General features: G+C 41.3%; 1 protein-coding gene and 1 pseudogene across 1 annotated transcript; both read right to left on the reverse strand.

Moving 5' to 3' along the window:
• Positions 1 to 4,548: 4,548 nt before the first annotated feature.
• Positions 4,549 to 5,249, reverse strand: LOC117878273 (annotated as a pseudogene).
• A 7,380-nt stretch (positions 5,250 to 12,629) lies between these two features.
• Positions 12,630 to 22,356, reverse strand: LOC117871270 (claudin-34-like). The gene is made up of 3 exons (XM_034759094.1): positions 22,293 to 22,356; positions 14,695 to 14,838; positions 12,630 to 13,340 (listed from the first exon to the last, which is right to left on the reverse strand). The coding sequence occupies exon 3, from the start codon at positions 13,266 to 13,268 to the stop codon at positions 12,630 to 12,632; it is 639 nt and encodes a 212-aa protein (XP_034614985.1). The 5' UTR covers positions 13,269 to 13,340; positions 14,695 to 14,838; positions 22,293 to 22,356.

The raw sequence follows: 22,356 nt of genomic DNA on the forward strand, positions 1-22,356 counted from the left end.
CCAGACAAAAGACTATCTATCTATCTATACTGTGAATATAAACATATATACAAACACACACACACACAGTATAAGTTTTAAACAAACAATTTAATACTGGTACACAGTGATGATGATTGTGAAGCTTGGTGGAAGAGTCAGAGGGTGGGATATTTTCCAGGGAATACTTTACTGCTAAATGATGAACTAGCATTTGGCTGAACCCTCAAGGGTTAACTCGTTGTTAATGTAGCCTCACTCTACAAGGCAGCAGGCATGGAGGGAGGGGAGAAAGCATAACAGACAGAGACACACACACAGTGTGTGTGTGTGTGTGTGTGTGTGTGTGTGTGTGTGTGTGAGAGAGAGAGAGAGAGAGAGAGAGATACACATCTACCCTTTAAGTCTTAAGTACACTGCCTTGTTAATTAAATCAGCTTGCTGAGACCGCAGCTGCTGCCTGGAAGCTCCCTCCGTCCTGAACCCTGTTGTTGGCATCACTAGGCATAGCTACCAGGTAACTCGAGAGGGTGGAAGACCATAAGTGTTGATGAAACCCCCCGGCTCTGGGTCTAAGTGAGCCAAAGCAACCCCATCTTATGAACTTTAACCAGCCTCAATGCTAACAGCCTAAAAGCAGAATATGTAACAGTCAGCTTTTTTAGCAGACAGCTGTAGTTTCGCTCAAACTAGCAAAAGCAGAAGTGATAAGGGGGGGGGAGTCTACATGTCTCTGGGTCTGCAAGGCCAAAGATAAACATGCGGATGAGAACTTTTCTAACACGCCACAATGTAGTGCCTACTGTAACTGCTGTTGGGAAGGGAGGGGTGGACGGGAAACAAAACAAAAGGCTTACACAAGCAGCTTGGAATAAAAAATGGGAAACTTGCTTGTATTTGTTGCGCTTCTGATTTGAGACATGCTGGTCTCCTGAGTGCCTTTTCGAGATCTCGAATAAACTTGGTTTGCTTCTCCACCCTGGTGTGTTCATTGGCGCGAAGCACACCGGGCAACGGACCCCGCTGTTGCTGTCCTCGGGCACTCTGTGCCGGCAACACTGTTGCGTGTCCCCCCTGCTCTATGGAAATGGGGTAAGCAGGGTGCAGGAGCAGGAGGAGGGGGACACCCTGACATTAGCCCCCTACTTCCCCCCACCCCCATACAGCAAGCAGGAGTCTCTGGGAGCAACTCCAAGGCAGAGGGCAAGAGCAGCACATGGCAGTGGGGGGAGGGACAGCTGAATGCTGGCAATTGCTAGCCTGCTGGGCAGCTGCTGCACAGGGAACTTAGGGGAGCAGGGAGCTGATAGGGGAGCTACCAGTCCACCCTGATTCCAAGCCCCCACCAGCTAGCTCCAACGGGCTGCTCTTCCTGCAAGCAGTGGACAAAGCAGGCTGCTGCCAAACGACGACATTAGAAAGGAGCATTGCACAACTTTAAACAAGCATGTTCCCTAATTGATCAGCAATGTAACAATGAAACAATGTTAACCAGGATGACTTTAAGTGAGGAGTTACTGTACTCATTAAGTGATCAGCAAACTTTCATAGATTCTAAGGTCAGAAGGAACCATTGTGATCCCATTTAAAACAGGCCATAGGAGTTCCCTGAATAAATTCCTATTTGAAATGAAGCTGATCTAGTTGAGTTAGCCTCTTGATAATCAGCCCAAAGCTCTCAAACTTCAGAGAATTTCTTTAGGGCCCTATTGCACATTTGACAGGCATTAAAGGCTAAATTCAGACTATCTGTAAGCAGGCACAAACTGAAATATTTCGAATATAGTTGTGTATTCCAGGGGCTTGATCATCAGCTGATGTAAATTAGTGTAGCTTCCTTGACTTCAGCTGAGAATCTGGACACAGGTATTAATTTGACTCAAACCAGCCTGTTCTAGAAGCAAACTGTAGCTCTGAAACTGTGATGTCTTTGTTTTCTGTGTACAGCATTTCTGAATTTCTAAGATCTCTGCCTGTGTAGAGACTGCATTCATTCTGCACTCAGAGTGGCTGTAATCTGTTACCCAGTGCAGACCCTCATGGAGACATTCTGGGCTGGATTCACAAAGGGACTTATAAACCTAACTGCCACTTTAGGCACCTAACACCAATATTTAGGTGCCACCAGCATTCACAACCCCGTGCTCAGCTGCCACTTTACCCTAGAGGAGCCTAAGTCTCCACAGCACCTAAATTTCAGCAGGTGAGTAGGTGCACAGCTAAGTTGGGACACCACTCAGCAACTGGGTATCTAATTCATCTCTAAGTCCCAGCAGGATTCACAAAATGGGCATTCCCCTATTTATCTTTCCTTTGGGGCGTAACTCAGTAGGCATGCTATGAGCATGCATACACCCCTACAAAATGGCCTGCGAAAAGAGTAGGCTGTAGGAGACCTCAGTTCAATTCCCTCCTCTATCTGATGTGGAAAAGGGATCTGAACTGGGTCTACCTCCTCTTGGGACAGAAGCCAACCACTGGGCTAAAGGATATAAGTGGGACGCCACCACCCGTTCCTTCAGCATTTCTTGCAAAAAAATGGCTCAACACCTAACTTCAGGGGAGAGTTGATGGCTGTGAACTCCAACTGGAGATAGGTGACTCTCTCTGATCCAGCGTTAGGCACTTAACTCCCTTTGAGGCCCCTGTCCTCAGCATTTCCTACTGGCTAGGTTAGGCAGCTCTCCACTCAATATACTGGCTGCTGTGATTCCCATTCTTAAGCACCTAACTCTCCTTATGCATCGCACAGGGAGTCTGGGTACCTACCTTATGGCTGTGAATTCCACTAAGCTGCAGGGTGCCTAAAAGTTAGGTGCTGCAACACTCAGCACTGCAGTGACCGAGTCCCTTTGTAAATCTAGCCCTATGTTTTGTTATTTCTTTTTGTTGTTTTCTTTAATAAAAAATAAGTTCATTTTAACTTATTTTAAATGGATGCTCTTTGAATACGGAAAAACATAATGTGATGTGTGCTCTTAAGATAAAAGGCAGCACTACAGCTCTGCTGCACATGCCCTTTCCAACTTCTGTTTTAATAACTGCAGCCAGTTAAATGAGCAGTGTCTGCCTTAATCTACTCCGATAACTAACAGTGATACCATTAGAACCCTGTGGTTGCCACATCCTCTCAGGAATGCTGAATCACTTTGTAGTGTGCACCTTCACCCTTGTCACACCAGGCCAGTGGCACCAACTTTTTTTTAAAAGATTACATGTTTTAAAATAGTACTTAGAATACATACATACTGCACTTTCCATTTTACAAGCACTTTACAAACATTAATGAACCCTCACACCATTCCTGTGACCTAAAGCAAGTCTACACTACAGCACTACATCAGCACCAATGCAGCTGCGCCACTGTAGCACATCTGATGAAGACACGCTATGTCAACAGGAGAGCCCGTCGGCATAATTGCTCCACCATGGTGGGAAGCGGAAGCTATGTTGGCAGGAGAGTGTGGACACAGTGCGGGTGTGGACAGTGCAAAACTTGTGGGGCGGCTTTTTCATACCCCTGAGCAATGTAAGTTAGATTGACTTAAGCGGTAATGTAGACCTGCACTTAGATAAGTGTTATTACCATTTTAGAGATGGGAAAAGAGAGGCAGAGACAGGTTAGGTGACTCACGCTAGGGCACACAGAAGACTAGTGTCAGAGCTAGCATAAGAGCAGAGTTGTTCCTAAGCCCGAGTTCAGTCACTTAAATTAATCTGCCAGACCGGGCTGACCTAAAATCCTCATTGTTTGTAAACCCTTTTTAAAAGCATGAAAGAAACATGTTTTCTCTGTCAACGTTGCCCTTTTTCATTTGGCCACAGTGGTTTGGTTTGTTGCTAGTTTTAACAGCACTGTAATGAATGTGGGGTTTTTTCCCCCTGGAATTTGTGGCTCTCTTTTTTGTTCAACATCATCATCATCATCACTGAAGTCAGCAATTAATCTCTCTCTCAAGGAACAGGATTTGTTAACTCATGCTCCCTCTGCTGGCTCTTAAGTAGCAGAGCACAAAATGCGATAGATACTGCATTAACAACTGATTAAGCTTGTTAATCATCTCATTGCACTCAAAAAATGTGTGTCAGGCTGCAAGGTGGATGGAAAAGTAGGGTATTCATAGATTTGAGGCCATAAGGGACCATTATGATCATCTAGTCTGACCATCTGCATAACAGAGACCATAACTTCTGGTTAAACTAGCTGCATACATATCATTTAGAAAGACAGCCAATCTTGATTTAAAGACTTTAGTGTCAGGTGTTGATTACAGTAGGCAAAACTCAATTAAATGAACAGGTCAACAGTGAAAAGTTAAATACCTATTTTGAAAGAAAATAAAAACTTATAAAGTTCACATATATAGAAGACAAATGATAGCAGTCAGCAACTGTAGAGTGAATCAACAGTTCGCTTCAATGTTGAGTCCATAGCAATGTCTTGTAATTATTAGAAATAGCTGTTTATGTGAAAATCACTAATCATATACTTTGTTGGTGTGCCCCTATGTTCCAATACTAACATATTGATGTCACTGCAAATCCAGAGCGCTCCTTGAACACACAAAGTCACTGGGCTACTATATTTATCTTGTAGCTATGCTCCAGCTTTCTCTCATGCAGCTCAAGTCTGTTATCAGACAGCACCGTAACATCCGGCATCACAGGATGTTTGTAAGAAAGGAAAAAGGTCCCACTCATCAACAGCAAGATGACAGACACGATCCCGACAGGAATAGCAACACCAACTTCCTGTGCTTCTGAGCTGGAGGGCATGTAGAAAGAAGGAGGAAATGGGATAGCACAATTGTATGCTACAGAATAGCAATTCCAGGTCACTGGAATTAAGACACAGACACCCGCAAATATTTTCAAGATAGGTAAAAGCTGATAGTCTGAGTTTTGGGAAGAATTTCCATATAAATATTCCTCAGAGCAAAGACAGTGAAAGCTTTTCCTGATGCCCTCAGGACTATAGCAGCCAATACAAGAACCTGGGCAACAGAAATTTCCTGGGGAATGAAGGCATCATTGAAACGGAATCTGTGACAGAACATTATCCGAAGGTCTCTGGAGACTTTGCCGTGACTGTTAAAACAAACTTTCCAGATTCCTACCCAATCAATGCCAGAGGAGATGATGGTGGCGTTACTTGTATGCCACATTCTCCAATGCACTTGTCCCATTGAGATGATGCACGGGATCCAGCCTAACGTACCTAAAGCAAGGCCAATTCTCTGGAGGTGAATACGAGTGGCCAGGGAGGTCATGGTCTGGAGATCTTCAAAGAGTGCCCGGATCCTGTCATGGGCAAATGCAGACATGTGCAGGTCCACTGAAATGAAGCGGAATATAAATAAAATAATATATTGTTTCTTTATACGCACACATATTAACACATATGGGGCCAGATTAATGCATAGGCAAAGCCAGGCACGTGCCTAAGGCCCAAATTCATGGAGAGGCCCATGTGTTAGGTCACAATGCCACTCACTCAAATTTGGCCTGACCGCTCCTCTGTCATGACAGAAGGATAGCTGGGCCAAACCTGAGTGGGCAATGGAGTGGCCAGCACTGTGCCCCCTTGCCGCTGCTGTGGAGCCAGCTCCTGCACCAAGGATCCCCCTCCTCCGGACAGAAGAGAATTCACTTAGCTACACCTGTGTAGCAGGAGCTAAAGGTGCTTAATAGCTCACAAGTGCAGCTGCACTGGCCTGAACAGGGTTAATATGAAAGCATCCACATCACCAGAGCATCTAATTTAGCTGGCCAGGAGAGGGGCCCAGAAGTTTGTTTGCCTCGGGCCAGATGATGAGTTAATCCAGCCCTGTGCACATACGTACATGCAACGCCCCAGTACTCGGCAGAGCTACAGGCCTTTCGGAGGGAACTCCTGCTGCCTCTGCACTGGGTGCCATGGCAACTAGTGGGCAGGGTTCTGAGCCAGCTGGGAAGCAGACAAGACCCAAGTGCAGGAGCCTGGTTCTGCTTCAGCTCCACCCACATCAGAGCCTTTTGGCTTTAGGAGGATGGGCTTCCTCCCTGGACACTGGAAAGCAAGTAACCAGGCATAGGCGCTGAGTTCCCCTCTTTCTCCTGGGTGCTTAACCCTCCCCTCTGCCCCCGCCCCTGCTCTATCCCTTCCATGAGGCCACGCCCCTGCCCTGCCACGTTCCCATTCCTCTCCCGCCTCCCAGAGCGTGCTAACGCTGCCAAACAGCTGTTTGGTGGTGGCCGGGGGGGAAGCGCTGGGAGGTAGGTGGAGGAGCGGGGACACGGTGCGCTCAGGGGAGGGGAAGGAGGTGGGGCGGGGGGAGAGAGGAGCTTGGCTGCCAGCTATAGCACCCACTATTTTTTTCCCGTGGGTGCTCCAGCTCTGGAGCACCCACGGAGTCAACATCTATGTAACCAGGTACTCCACAGGCCTGCTCCTGCTCCCATTGAAATCAGTGGGTATGTTACCAGAAGAACCGGATCAGCCCTTGTATTTTTCTTTTCAGGTCTCTCCATAATGTTTTCTCTTATTTCCCTCTGCTCTTTCTTCAATATATTTTCTGCCCTCTTTGAAAAGCCTCTCTCATTTTTTTGCTCTTTCATATTCGCCCCAGCAATTATCGTCCATCCTACTGCCATGTTGGTTTTATTGATTATATGTATTACCATAGTGTCCAGGAGCCCATGCTTCTTCGCTCCCCTTCTTCTCTTCTCTGTGTCTCCTTGCTTCCCCTAATATTCCATTTTCTGTCCGTGTGAAAAAAAAATAAAAACATATGTAGAATCCTGTTTATCTGAGCTTCCATTAGTCGTCTTGAACCACCAACCACCCGGGATTGAGAGCCCTGGGTGTCTGGTGGTTCAGTTAATACAGAGAGCCAGATAATGGAAGCTCGGCTAAATGGGGTTCTGCTGTATATCAGTAAAACAGTGTGTTCATCTGATCCCTAATATATATTGCGGCCAGGGAAACTAAACTTCAGCGTTTCATTTTAATTGCGGAAAAAAGCAGATTTTTAGGGTTTTTTTATCAAAGAATTTTGCAGGTTTTTTATCACAGAAAACTAGGATCCCTGCTCATTACTAATATTTAGCACCACATAATTCTGTATATGCATGAATTAATTCTTCATCACTGAGGATAGCTTTTTAGGTAGGAACAATATTCCTATAGATTTATCCAAGGGCACTGGAACAATTTATATAGTGGAAATGCTGAGAGCTATTGAACCAAACTGTAAACCCTGTATATAATGGAAACCACTTCAAGCCAGTGGGTGTGGTAGCACTTCCTACTCTGCTAGTTCCAGCATCTATGGATCTATCTTAAGAACATAGTTGGCCTCCATTACTATAGTATCAGTGCACCACACAGTCTTTGCTGTATTTATCCTCACCACACCTCCCTGAGGTAGGGAAGTGCTATTACCCCATTTTACAGATGTGGAGCTGAGACATGGATTTTTAAAGGTGTTTAGGCACCTAACGATGCACTAGTAGCCTAGTCATAGTTACAAAAGCTTCTAGATGCACAACTCCCATTCAAATACAACTAGGAACCTATCTGCATGTTTAGGCATCTAAATACATTAAAAATATAGCCATAAGTGACTTGTCTAACATCACTCAGGAAGTTTGTGGAGGAGCAGGGAACTGAACCCAGCTCTACCCAACTAGCACTCTATCTACCAGCCCATCCTTCCTCTCTCCAGTAAGGAGATGGGACTACACTGATTCAGTTGGGGAATGGGAATATTTTTGGTTTAGAGAAAGATGGCTTTATGAACTGATGCTGTGTCTGGCAATGTTGATGGTGAAATTCATAAAAGGAATCCCAGCTTAGTTTTCCTTAGTGGATATCTGAATGTACTTGGAGCCTATAATTTTCATGTCCATTAGTGTGTTATTTTAAGAGAACAATTTGCTACAAGTGCCTTCATTATTCTAGTATAGAATTCCAGATAAATTCTGTACGAGGTAAATTTGAACATCTAATTTTAGCAAAAAAATCTTTGTTTTGAAGTATTTTAATCTCCTAACGTTCAGGAAATTGCATGTGGCATTTCAAATTTTTCCAGGTAAGACCAGAGTGGGTTAAGCACTAAAATAGCCTTTTAACTTTAAAAAAATTCATCAAAAGACTGCTTTTTAAGGAGTTTATGCCATCAAAAAACAGGAAGGGAAGGTGAAAAATGGAGGATCAAGGCACTATTTTTCCTCGTTGAGAGAGAAGGCCCTGGGATAATTATTATAGGCTTTTGTGGCAAGGTTTGGCAACACTTACTGCTCAATACAGTTGCAGAATTAAGTCCTTAATTTCTAAAATCATATTCCTTATTTCATATTCCTAAAGCAATGCGTTCTTTAATAACTCCACTGTTTATTTCAGGATTCAGTTTAAGTTGTTGTCTTTTTACAAACTTCCCATGATTTGCTCCAGGCCTGTATTTCTGAACTTGCATCTCTGATTTTTCTCTGGTCCTTTCATACAATCTGATGTGAGAGCCTTCTGCTATGAAACCCCTGCCATCTGAAACAGCCATCTTGTGTCTCTAAATCACAGCTATGCGCCATGTCTTTTCAAATCTCACCAAAGCCATCTTTTTTCCCTTTCCTACATCTTTTTATTCCCTCTGCTTTTTTTCCTTATTAACTTTGCCCCTGTAATTTAATTCTGCAAAGTATTTTATGCAGTTTTAAGGTAAGACACTACACACAATTATGTTGTATTCTGTCTGAAGATGAGTGTGTGTGTGTAAGTAGCTGGAAAATGATTTTGGAATGTTAGGAAGGAAATCCACCAGTCATTTTCTGATCTCTCTCCACAGTAGCATCCCATAACATATATAAGAACAAAGACATTTCTTCGTCACATTGGTATGTGCTTAAGAAATAGAAGTACTCAAAATCAGCAGTGAAGATAGCCCTTGTGAAAAATTGTTGGATCAAAAATGTGTATTGCTTTCCTGTCAGAAACAGCATGTTTTGCAATATAACCTCTCCTGTTCTCCTTTGTTTCAGCTGTAACTGGGAATGATCCTCATTTTTTCTGGGAAGAAGATAATCTCCATTAGCACAAAGATATATTCAGTCAGTCAGATATTCACTTTGTATGCTTTCACAATATATTGGATTATTAATTAGTTCTTTTTAATTTGGTCCATTATTTAAATAACCACTGCTGGGAATTCAGTAATAAACATCTATCAATAACCAATGGAGTACAAAAAGTGGCATGTTAAATTCTTTTTAATTTTACATCCGCAAACTGCATCTACTTTTCTTGAAAAAATATTTTTGGTGTGACCCAAACAATTTTCACAGAAACACTTCCAGTATATTACAGTCTGCTAGGGCACAATCCTATTCCTAATGATGTCAATTGCTTTATCAATTGATATCAGAGCAACAAATAGACAAGTGAGGCAGATGTTACAAAAAAATCAGTATCCTAAAATGCAAAGAGGTATAGTCTCCTTCTTAATGCATATGGATTGACTGATGTAATTCATTAGTCAATTAAAAGAAAAGCCCTAATTCTTCTTCCCCTAAACAGACATTTGTTACACCAGTGAAAGCTTCAAACAGATAATCCAAAACACCAAACCACGATCAGAAAAATAAAACAGGTCTGGGTGTGTTTGTAGACGGAGCTAGTATAGAGGCATTCCCAGACAGGGTGGAACCCACAGGTCAGTTTCAAGGTCACTAGTAAGGTAGCATGAGAAGTCTGCACTAAAGCTGATGGACTGTACCATATTTGTGGATAAAAAAAAAAACAGGAGCTTCAATTTTCCCGGATGCCAGAATCTTAACCTTCATAAGCAAAACATTCAATAAAATTTAGGTTGAAATCCTGGTCCCACTGAAGTTAATGGGAGTTTTGCCATTGATATCAATGAGGCCAGAATTTCATTTCTGTTTTGGGAGACATCCAGGGTGTTAAAACTCTATGGTATTTGACTACAGACCTATGTTTTGATGTACATAAATACACATTGATATTCTTGCTATTGGTGTTGGATATTAAGTTTGAACTGCACAGAGGGACAGGTTAATAAATAACAATATATGCATTTATATGCTGTAGAAATGTATAAAGAAATAAATACTGTTTCAGGAATATACACAGGCACACAGTACAACCCCAATTATCCAAAGATAATGGGAGCCACCCAAAGCTTTCAGATAATCAAAGGAGCTAGTGCAACGGTCTTTGAAATCTGTGCTCTAACCCCTAACACAGATTTCTGTTAGGTTGGCTGACTCTCTCACCTTATCACAGTCCTGGTTACTTTACAATTCAGACCTTGTAAAGCTCAGAAGTTCCATACAAACAGTGCTTCAAAGTCACACCTCAGGACACAGTGAACAAACAGACATCAGCACTGAATGGAACAGTACCAACATATACCCAAATTTCTACATGTTTTTGTTTTAGCTAAGAAGAACGAATAAAAACCCAACCCAATGGTTCAGTGAATGTGGTCGAGGAAAACAGTTGGAATTGCACACATTTTATCTCCAAATAAACTCATCAACATCTGTGCTGCTGCTTCTTTTTATTAAATTTAAAACTTTAAAAATGTTTTGCCAGAAAATGTTCATATTTTATTACTTTAGTGAAATACACACACACCCCTACCTTGTTCTGCTACAAATACAAGAAAATAAAATGGAAACTTTATTATGTATAATATATCGGGAGAACTGATAGAATCTTGATTATCTGGAACATTTAAAACTATACTGGACAAAGCATTACAAAATGTATCATGAAGATCCAACTTTCACTAGCAGCAGGCTGGAATAAATTAGCTAATAGGTCTGTTCCACCTCTAATTCTTTTGGTTTCATAAACAGTATTCAAAAGTGTTGTATACAGTTACAAACAGTTATAGTATTAAATAATAAATAATTACAGAAGGTGAAAGAAATTTCAAGTTAGACACAAGAGAGAGAAGCTACTGTTTCAGAGAAGATTTAAAAAGTAAGGGGGAAAGTTGATGAGCTTTGGAGCTACTCTACTGAAAGTGGTCTTTCAGAGGAAAGGATATCTAGCAACAGTGGCAAGACCGTAAATTAGAACCAGCAAGAAAGCTGGTTCTAGCAGCAGAGGAAACAGAGAGGTAGGAGAGGGAGGCCAGGTTCATGGGATAGACCAGGGGAAGTCACAGTGTGTCAATGAAGAACCAAATTCCCTTGTCACATACCCATGCAAACCTAATGATTTCAATGGAGTTTGCATGGGTAAAACTGAGGCAGAATTGGCCAAATCAGGCAGTTTTGAACAGGATCCTGAAAGGAATGGAGGAGGAAGTAGAGTTGATTTGCAGGGGGAGAAGATGGATATGGTTGCATGTCTCCCCAGAAGTTTTGCAAGAATTTGGCTTTGCTTTCATAATTTTCATTTTTTTTAACCTCAGAAATTAGGAATGAAAAGCAACAGCAGAACTAATTACCAAAAAAGTGCCAGCCAGAACTGGTTTGTTGGTATTCTACATCTTGTACAGTTAACGTTTATATGAGTATTTTAGAAAACACATCGTAATTAAAGCAATGAATCTTCATGTATGTTCATTTATATTCCTAGAACTCTTGTAACAGAGATTTGAAAATTCAGGGCCCCTCATGGGACTTTATTCAATAAAATGTCTCTTACCACTACTGCTCAATTGTTCCCCTGAAACCCTGATTTTTGTGGGCTTCTCTGGTTTATTGCTGTGCTTTGGACATTTTAAAAAATCCAATTAACATATAAAACAGTGGCTGCCACCAAAAGTTTCATGCATGGATTTCTGATGATAGAAAGAACAGATTCAACTTAAGAAATATTCTAGTAGTGACACTGGTCGAAGATGTTACCCTCTTTCACATTCCTTTTTGAATTAATGCAGTCTCTGATCAAGAAGCATATGTTTGCAGACTTTCTGGATCTTTTGTTTGAATGAGGAACTGATAACACACCATACCTTCAGGTAAAGACTTGCAGCAAGCAAAGTAAGGACATACAAATAAATATAGGGTCAAATACAATCAACTTCAGAGGGCATCCTACAGATAGAAGAGAAACTAGTAAGACATCTTTAGTACAATACATGGAGACTCATATAATACAATTGTAATGATATTCAAGTTGAGTTTGACTACAGTATGTACTAGAATTCTTGATATGTCACTGAAAGTCTTCTATGCAGGACAAAAATATCTTGGGAGCAAAAAAAGACAAGTTCGCATTTCGAAAATATAGTTGCACAAGGTGCATAATATTGGAAGGACCTAATTCAGTGGGGCAACATCAATTCCTTGAACATTTAAACAGTTTGTTCTTCTAAACTTTAATACATGAATAAAGTCCATATATGCAGATGATAACGAATGCTTGAAGTCAGCAGCTGTGGCACGAATCAACCAATTTGTCTCATCGGTGAGTCCCTGATAATGTATGACAATTAATAGGATAGTTGTTTTATGTCCAAACCACTAACCATGGCCTTTACTGGTAGTCATCTGGTTTGAATACCCAAATATTAATGCCACTGTAAGTTAGAATAAGATCCAGATAAGGCCTTAACATGCAGTTCCTGGGTCATTATATTTATATTTTAACTATGCTCCACCTGCCTGGTACAAAGTTCAAGTCTCTGTTATCAGGATTACACCCCAGCATTTGGGGTGACAGGAAATCTGTAAGAAAAAGAGAACGTCGCACTCAGCAGCAGCAGGATGGCAGATATGATCCCAACAGGAATAGCAGCACCAACTTCCTGAGTCACTGGGCTGGAGGGCATGTAGAAAGAAGGGGGAAAGGAGATTGTTTGGTTGTGCACTACAGAATAGAAATTCCAGCTCACTGGAATTAAGACACAAAGACCTGCAGCTAGGTACAAGAATCCAGCCACTAGAAAAAAACGGATGATCTGAGTTTTGTAAAGTATTCCCATATAAATACTCCTCAGAGCAAATATAGTGGAAGCCATTCCCAGTGCACCAACAACCATGGCAATCAGCAGGAGGCCCTGAGCAACAAAAATTGCATTGGGGATGGAGGTCTCATAGTCATTCATTTTATGACAGATCTGTTCTTTAAGGTCAGAGGAAACGTGGAGATAACTGATGAAGCAAACTTTCCATATTCCCACCCATGCAATGCCAGAGGAGATGATGGTGGTGTTGTCCACATGCCATACTCTCCATTCCACAAGTCCCATTGAAACACTGCATAAGATCCAGCCTGTTGTACCAAAAGCAAAAGCAGCTAGTTGGAGGTGAGAAGTGCTGACTAGGGAGGTCATGGTCTGGAGATCTTCAACAAATGTCAGAATTCTGTTGTGGGCATATTAGCCATACAGACAATTGCAGAGGCACTGAAAAAAACCACAATATATCATTATGAACATGATCATATTAGTTAGTTTGTGTGTGTGTACGTACACATGAGAGAGTACACATACAGAGGAAGTATTGTAGTCTCCTTTCCTTAACCATGGTGAATTTGTGAAGATTAGTGTTTATAACTGAATAACATCAAGATTTTCTTTCAATTCACTTTGTTGTACTGGAGATGGGGAGGAAATATCCCCCATTGGCAAGTATTATACAATTTATTTTACATTCCTAAACCAAAAGGTAAGTTTCATGTATTTCACAAAGTTATTTTCTCCATTGGTGCACATTGTGATTCTAGTATATCTTACAGCCTTGGAGTCTGAAATCCTCTGTTTACCCACAGAATACAGGCAATGGCCCTATAAGCTTCTTCATTCCACCACTGTACCTCAACTTTGAGCTGAAGGGATCAACGTTAAACAGACTGAAAACGAGAGATCTGTAAGCATCAACTTCCCCATTCGTCCCCATTAAGATGAAGGCTGATGGTGAAGATTTAAATGTCAGCATTTATAATGATTAAACTGAGAATGTTTTAGCATTATTCTTGGATTGAGGGTAGATTTGGGACTGAGTAGAATACTATCCTTTTTTCTGTTCTCCACACTTACATAGTGGAATAACATTCTCTAGTGTCTTAGATTCACAAACGGTGAGTCATTATAACCCACCCAGCTTCCTCAGTTCCGGACACCATGGGATAGTAGTAGAATATTTCAGTCCTTGGCTCATATGCTGAGTTTACCAACAGCATGCAAATTAATCATGCTGATTGATTTTGTCATGCAGAAATTTTTTTGACTAAGAACTGGGCTGACACCCCCAACTGTTTCACATAGGCTTTCAAATAACTATAGCAATGATTCATTGCCACTAATGATTATTGGACTTGAATTTAATTTATTACACAGACCTGACAGGCGCTATACATCTTTAAATTCCATGAGCTATCCATTCTCCCATCTCTTCCCTCTTTTAATAATAGTCCAGATAAATTTAGTTTATAAACTGGGGGCTTGATTCAAGAAAGACAATATATTAGGCCAAATTTTTCTCTCACAACAATAGGTAGATCTACAGTGAGGGGTTTTGAATGTTAACACACATAACTTTTCTATATATTCAACTTTTTAGAATTTCACAAATATATCCAAGCCATATCTAGCTAGCTGCTGTTCCTTACAAATAATCTAGCTGAGGGTATAAATTGTCAAAAATCATTTTGGAAATCTTGGGTAGAAAAATCCAACAGTTAGTCTCTTTATCCAATAATATATAGTAGGTCTGGACAAAAACATTTTTTCTTGACATACTGGTATGTTGTATACTTACTTCAGCATTGAAGATAATGCCAGAGAAAACAGGATAGCTAAGGCAGTTTTGGGGCCCTAGCTAGATACAGCATACTCTTCAGTCTGATCATATCAGCTTCCACTGCACTCCTGTATTTCAGACAGAATCCAGAATGTCCATTTCCTGTGGGAAGAAGACAATCTCCATATTGCAAATGTATATTTAATCAATTGTTTCTGGGGGAGGGAGGGAATTACTCTGGCAAACCTACCTATATTTTTATCTGCTCAAAATGCATTACATTAATAAAGGCTCTTCAATCTGGTACATTATTTAATCATCTCTTTTATAGAAATCAGTAATTAATAGCTGCTAATAACCACACTGGTATTACGTCCCCAGGGGGAATTATAGATGGCATGTTTTCTGTCTTAGTTTCACATCTACAAAGTGCAGCTATTATATTTGTCTAGCACTGGGAGCACAGCATATAAAATTTTCATTGTTGAATTACCTCCGCTCTTATTTCAGTGAGTTGACGCCAGTAGGAACAAAGATAGGCCAAAGCTGAACACTTTTGAAACTCCCACCCTTTGAGCAGAGCCCAAAACTCTATATTTATAAACCACTGGTAAATAACTACTCTGGTCATCAGCTGACTGCTACCAGGTAGAACTGGCAAATTTCACAACCAAGTCGGTGTCACAAAATGTCAGAACTCATTAGAGCATAGTCTCATCTTCATGCACTTGGATTTACCTGTTTGTTTTTTTGTAGAACTAAATGAGACTAAACCCCTGGATTATTATTCCCACTGCCAATCAACACCAATCCACATTTTAGTTTAGCTCAGAAAAGACACAAGAGGGAATTTTTTAAAAATCAGAAAGGTTGATTTGTAACTTTTTTTCCTTTCTTTTTTTCCTTTTTAAAGATTGATTTTATTGAAATTAGCAAAAATGTTATTTGAAATTTAAATTAAAAAAGGAGGGGGGATTTACAGTAAGATCCTGAAATGCATTGGGACCCATTGGATTGTTTGAGGATGGCAGAGATGTGGTTTCATCTTTCTAGGATGCTCAGAAAAGAAAATTTTGCAGATGGCAAAAATGTTGCTTTCTCCATTCCCTGCAGGTTGGGGAGCCTTTAAATCCAGGTAAGCAACATGAGATTTTTTTCATTAATCAAACACTTTCAAAGTTTATTGAGTGAAAATATCATTGACCTGCAGAGGGCATTTTGCTTTAAGATTTCACTGGGTAGTCCATGATTCAGCAAACTGACAAAATGCATTGACTTGTACGAAATGCCAAGGAACGTATTGTTGGCTGTACAGTACATTCAACACCTTTATAACATTAATCTTAATATCAGTTTGGGATTTATCTATCATGTTCCAAAATTACACAGCAAAATTCTGACAGAACAGTTGGTTAGACCAGTGTATAAACAGCATGCAAACTTGTATACTAGTGTGTGCCACAGGCACAAGGACCCAAACTAATGGTGCTACATATTATGGGCCAAATTCAACCTGATGCAGCCAGACACTATTTTCATAGACTTCAATGGGGAATGCATCTTATTTCATCAAGGAAGAACTGGATTCATTATTACTTTTCAGTAAGAATATGGCCTTCAGAAAGAAGCTAAGGAATGCCATTTTTAATTACAGGTTTCAGAGTAGCAGCCGTGTTAGTGTGTATCCGCAAAAAGAACAGGAGTACTTGTGGCACCTTAGAGACTAACAAATGTATTTGAGCATAAGCTTTTGTATGCATCCGAAGAAGTGGGCTGTAGTCCACGAAAGCTTATGCTCAAATAAATTTGTTAGTCTCTAAGGTGCCACAAGTACTCCTGTTCCATTTTTAATTTTAGTTAAAATCTTTGGTTCTTCTGCAGATATTTCCCTAAAATACCTAAGGAGAAAAAGAGGAAGCTCAGTTGCAGTGCACATTTAGATCTAGACTGGATAAAGCACTAGCAAAACATACTGTAAGGAAACAATCCAACACTAGCATCAAAATGAACTGGATGACTTACTGGACTGTGTCAGTCTCTGATTTCTGGGATTCTATCAATATCTGGAATTAATAGATTTAGTGTAGTAAAACTATCCAAATGTAGTATGATGATACAACATAAATAACTTTGAAATTCCCTGTTAAAACCAAGACAAAAGCTCCTCTGAGTATAGGGCCAGATTAATGCATACCCACTATAGAACTGTGCCTAAGGTACCAGCTCCTGGGGTCAAATCTCAGTTTATGTATTTTTTAAAAGTATTTTTAATACAAAAAAAAAAAAAAGATACTGCAACATTCACCTGAGTCTGCAATAGAAACAATAGCTCAAAGAGGGATGAAATGTTCCTTGACTCTATAGGAGGTTTTAACTCCAGAACACACAGCTGACTGGGGCCCCACCAACACCATGCTGGAAGAGGCAGAAGAAAAGTGCACCAGTTGCTCACATACAGATTTGACCCAGCTGTTAGGGAAACTACTGTGGGCATTCCCTGCTGCTGAACCCTGCCTTGCTGAGGGGCAAAGTGGGTCTTCCTGTGGCCACTTCTAGAATGACTAGTTCCAACCTTAACTACGGAGTCACCACCAGGCACCTCCAGAATTATATGAAATGCTAGTGGCTACCAGTGTATGATGTCATGGTTTCTGTGAGGATTAGGTTTAGAGAAGGAGTCTTTAGGAGAAGGGAGAATCTGAGACCGGAATGTGGTGAAAAGAAGTATCAAGTTTATGTAGGCCAGCAGCTGCTACTAATTTGATAGTTCCTTACTATTGTTTTGTCTCTTACTAAGGTGACCAGATAGCAAGTGTGAAAAACCAGGACAGGGGGTGGGGTAATAGTTGCCTATATAAAAGAAAGCCCCAAATATAAAATAGGGACACCTGGTCACCCTCTCTCTTACTAAGTCCTTCATTTTTTGTTTCACTGGGATATTATCATTTCATTAGTATGTTGCATCGAGCGCTAACTAAATAGAGCAGGAGTGAGTAAATACGAAATGTAAACTTGAAAGCACTAGATGGAGAGTTATAAAGTAGTCTATGGAAAAAAGAGAAAACAACAGCAAGATGATAGGAGAGGATATATTTAATGAGTTTGCCTGAATAAAGAATCCCAGTTAATCCTACTGTCCAACTGCCTATTCTAGTCAAAACATTGCCTGGTAACTATTGGCTTAGCGAAGATGGAAGTGAGCAAAACTACATCCCATGCCCTAGAGGGCCATGATTTTCCTCCCATCAGTTACAAGTGATGGAATGAGAGATCTGGACTTATGGTGAAATCCCTTCAACTCTGGTCTTGCAACTTGTGGGAGAGGGAAAGAAGACTGCCCTATGAACTGCCATTTCACTGTATAGTTTCATACAGTTTCTTGTATTACTTGTGCCTAAGAATGACACTTCTAATAATACTGCAATTGTTCAAGAAATAAACCTCTCTGTTCTTTGACAGAGGTAAGATTTGCTGTCATGGCCATGTGTGTGCTACAGTTACAAGTGTAGAGAACAAACAAAGCTGCAACCCTTCCATAATGCACTCTGAAACTAGGTATATATTGAAAGTTGTCTTTCTTGTCACTTTGTTTATTCCTTCAGATCACAAAGGACTAAGTGACAAACTCTTGTGGCTGTGGTACTCATTCTCAGCTCAGTGAAACATAAATAGCAGCAAACCTGTTTCTATTTTGAGATCAGTGCTACATATAGTGGAGAGCTATTTCTAATAACTCTTTAACACCTACTCTACATTCATTAAGTGGGTTGTCCAATCTGTTTTTTAAAAAAACCCTCCTATCTACCCACAGACGAACTGGTTTGAACAACAGCAGGTGAATGAAGGAAGAAGGAGCAAAAAAGATCTTACAGTGGTTGGTATAAACTGTTATTTTATTTGTGCATTAAATGTTGTTATTAGGGGGGTGGGGATCTTAAAAAGTTCTGGGTCCTGAAGTTCAAATGCTTAGTTCAAACTCTCTAAATCATTTGTGAGTTGTCCTAATCCCACCTGTATGCCCCTTCTGGCACACGACTCTCCATATAACAGGCTCTTGCTTCCTTCTACTATCTTCTTACAATGGGAAAAGTCCCTGACTATCCTGCTCTTTGGGAGGTGGCTGACAGAACTTCTCACTCATCTCCAGTTTCTGCAAGGGGCAGTTTGATGAACATACAGTATGGAAATCCTTATGTTCCTATTGTCATGGATGCAGGGCTACCTGCAGCTCTGACCCCTTCTCTGAAGGCACACACCTCAGATATGAGGCTTTGTTCCTGTGATTCCCTGGGGTGGAATGATTCTTCCACTCTTAGACCAGGTCCTGGACTACAGCACCTTGTGGATCAACTATGCTTGCCCCCAACTGGGTTTGGTTATCTGTGGTTCTTCCCTCACAGAACTTGTGGCCAGTGGTGAATAGTGACCCCAAACAGCCTTCTTAAAACAAGGTGTGGTTTAATCTTAACAGAAGGAACAAGACAAAGCATAGCAGAGGTCTTTAGAACAATAAAGCGTCTATACTCATGTCCATTGTACCTAAAGACATACCCCAGACCCCTGCTCTCTGGAAGGTCTTGGTCTCAGAATGTTTCCCAACAGTCTCTTCTTTTGAGGGGCAGCCTTTTTAATCCAGCCAAAATTCTCTGTTCCAGTTTTCCCGGCTTGGATCCCCCCTGTGGCTGCCAGCTGAGACCCTCTCTTCCTTGACACACTGTCCAGTGAGCTTAGCAGGGTGTCAGAGGTGGCACTTCACAAAGAATGGCTTAGACATTTACCCTCCAGTGTGGGTAAATGGGTGTTTCTCTGAAGCCATTGTCCTCCTTCCTGCTTGAATTAACCTGTTGTAGTCATACACCCATCCTACTTACAACAGCCAGACAAACAGAACATATAATAGTCACAAACCGATGTTCCACCCCGCTCTGGGATTATGCTGTGATGGGACATTGTAACTTCTCTGCCCATTACTGCTTTTCTTTCTGGTTATTATTTAAAAACTTGCTGCAGTCAATGTGGCCAGAGCACCTGCTTCAGGAGTTTGGGGGTGAGAAAGTTCCTTATGAAAATATTTCTTAACCTGAGAAAAAGATTTAGGTTGGTTATAGGATGAGCAAAAACTCAGGATTTCCATATTCACTGGTTTGTTGATCCCCTAATTTACATTCAGGGGGTTGAAAAGACGGGTTTCTTTTCTCCTCTCTAAATCCCTCTATTTTAGGGTTGGTTATTTTGTTTGGTTTTGTTTGTGTTTGAATGAGGAAACGTTGTGGCTAGGAATAAGGTGGCATGGTTAGTACTGCCTTGAGTAGAAAAGGCAGGTGCTGCTGAGAATTTTCACACCCAGCTCTGCCAGGGTCTCTTATGTAGCCCCTGGCTTTTTTTGGAGCTTCTCCGAAGAAACTCCCACGGACAACATCCAGGTGTGGCAGCTGGGGAAAAAAATGAGACAGCAAAATGGTTGCTTGGTAACACTGAGCAGGTATTCCTTCAGGAGCCTCCAGAAAGAACCCCAGAACCCCAAAGGCCTGCCTAGCCTGGGTGACACAGGAAGAGGCCAGGAGTCGGACGGTTATGCTAAGGCAGCCAACTGCAGGGCCTAGATACTGCACATGGCTGGGACTGTGCAGATATAACCCACATACCTCTGGGTGTGGTGCTCTGTCCCATCTAGTGGCACCGAGACCACTTAGAGAGAGATTAATGAGTCTGCTCTACAGACTTAGCTAAGAGCCATATGGCTCTTATGGCAGTAGAGACTCATGCACTAAGGTCCCAGGTTTGATCCCACCTGCAGACGATCGAGATCTGTCGGCGTTACACAGACATGTGCACTGAATCCAGACAGCCACAATATTTGGGGGAAAGAAGTTGGCTACAAGAGATCAGTTTCCAGTTGCTGGAGGAAATGCAGCCCCTCAGTTGCTCTCTGAAGGAAGGAGCACAAAATATCTAGTGCCCATTGGGCCAAGGATGGTCCACGGAGCCTTTTAGGGGAAGGAATAAGAGATATCCATCACTCTTGGGACACTGGATGCTCCAAGACAGGGCTGCACTTCATTTTAGTTTTAGTCCAGCTCTGGGCTTCCCTGCAGCAATAGTCAACCCAGTTTTGACCATAAGCTTCTGCAGCTACAGAAGCTGCTTCTTTTCCTTCATAAACCTGAAGTCAGACTTACAGGCCTTTCCCAGAAAGGCACCACAGATTCCACCCCACCCAATTACCATCTATGGCAAAAAGGAAATCAGACATGGACACACACACTCCTGCAGTTCAGCTGCCATTCCAGGTCCCTTATTCCTCAGGTTGGCAGATTCAAGGCACAATTGTATCTTGGGTATCCAGGAAAGCCATGGATTTTTTTCAGCAAAATGAGGAGACTCCAAATCACACCCAAGGCCTTGTGTGGCATATAACACTTAAATTATGTGGCAGCAAGGACACTGGAAGTTTTGGTAGCAGGGCAGGGGATCATTCAGACTTTTGGCACCCATTAAAGTGCAGAAGATGGTTTGGATTTTTGGCAACCTGAAAGCAAGCCGTTAGTATATTGGGAGTGTTACTTTTCCCCACCCACTCTTCTTACACAGGGGTGAGATGACTTGAAATTTGGGAGAGGGATTTTGAATTCATCCTCCACTCCAACAAACCTTAACAGCAAGTGCCTCCCTCACTGCTCCCATCCTCCCACCCCTCGTGACTTTCAACAACAACAGAGAACAATTCATTCAATCTTTGTGCTAAAGATAATGAAGCAGTGCTGCCATGGGAGACGGGCGTGTGGCGGCCCCGCACCCTTGCTCAACAACTCACACCTGCTGCAGGGATACAAAGTCTCAGAGAATTTCCCTCTGGATCTCAGGACAATCACAGGGTGGGAGGGAGGACTACATCCTCAAAAGGATGATCAGGTAGGAACTCTTGCCTCCATGCAAGTGATAAACATGACTCAATATAAATGAAATTCTACAAATGATGAATAATAAACCAGTAAAGTGTATATGGTTTTCCCTATTATAGAATCATAGACGACTAGGGTTGGAAGAGACCCCAGGAGGTCTATTAGTAGCCTCCCTCTTTGTTAAAAGGTTTTTGCTATTGGAAATCTAGTGTAATTTTTAAACACCTTGAAGAGAAAATCCATTATAAACTCATCCCTATAAAATCAACATAATACAGTGATATGGAATGAGTTTTCCCTTCCCCCATTAACACAAAAACTCATTTTACCAGCTTCGTTTCATTTCATTTTTAGCAAATGTTTTCATTTGTTGATATTTTTAGCATTTGGTTGCGTTTTGCAATTGATGTTCAAATCCTATCTTAGTGTAGTTTTATTACCTCCATGCAGTTTTATTGCAGCATTTAGGATGTAGCTTACTAACCAAATCCGTTGCTTGATTCAAATCTTCCAACAAAAAGTAAGTTTCAAAAACGGCAGGATAGTAATTAGATAATTCTTAGCAATATCCCTATGATTTAATGGCTGAAAACTTAGTTCTTCAGTTCCCAGTTGGGAAAGCAAACTTTGAGGAAGCAAAGAAATACTCATATCTCCCCCCATCCTCTCTCTATCAGACCTTCATAAAATAAGTAGCACAAAAGAGAATCTTACTTTTGTGGGTCTGTGAGTGGCCTGAACCACAGACGAGTCAGTTGCATGAAACAGAGTTCTGGAC

Source organism: Trachemys scripta, chromosome 1, assembly GCF_013100865.1.
Source record: "Trachemys scripta elegans isolate TJP31775 chromosome 1, CAS_Tse_1.0, whole genome shotgun sequence".
Lineage (NCBI taxonomy): Eukaryota > Metazoa > Chordata > Testudines > Emydidae > Trachemys > Trachemys scripta.

What these genes read in the sequence shown, in the direction of transcription:
- LOC117871270 (XM_034759094.1), bottom strand. Translation starts at nt 13,268, where the DNA reads ATGACCTCCCTAGTCAGCACTTCTCACCTCCAACTAGCTGCTTTTGCT.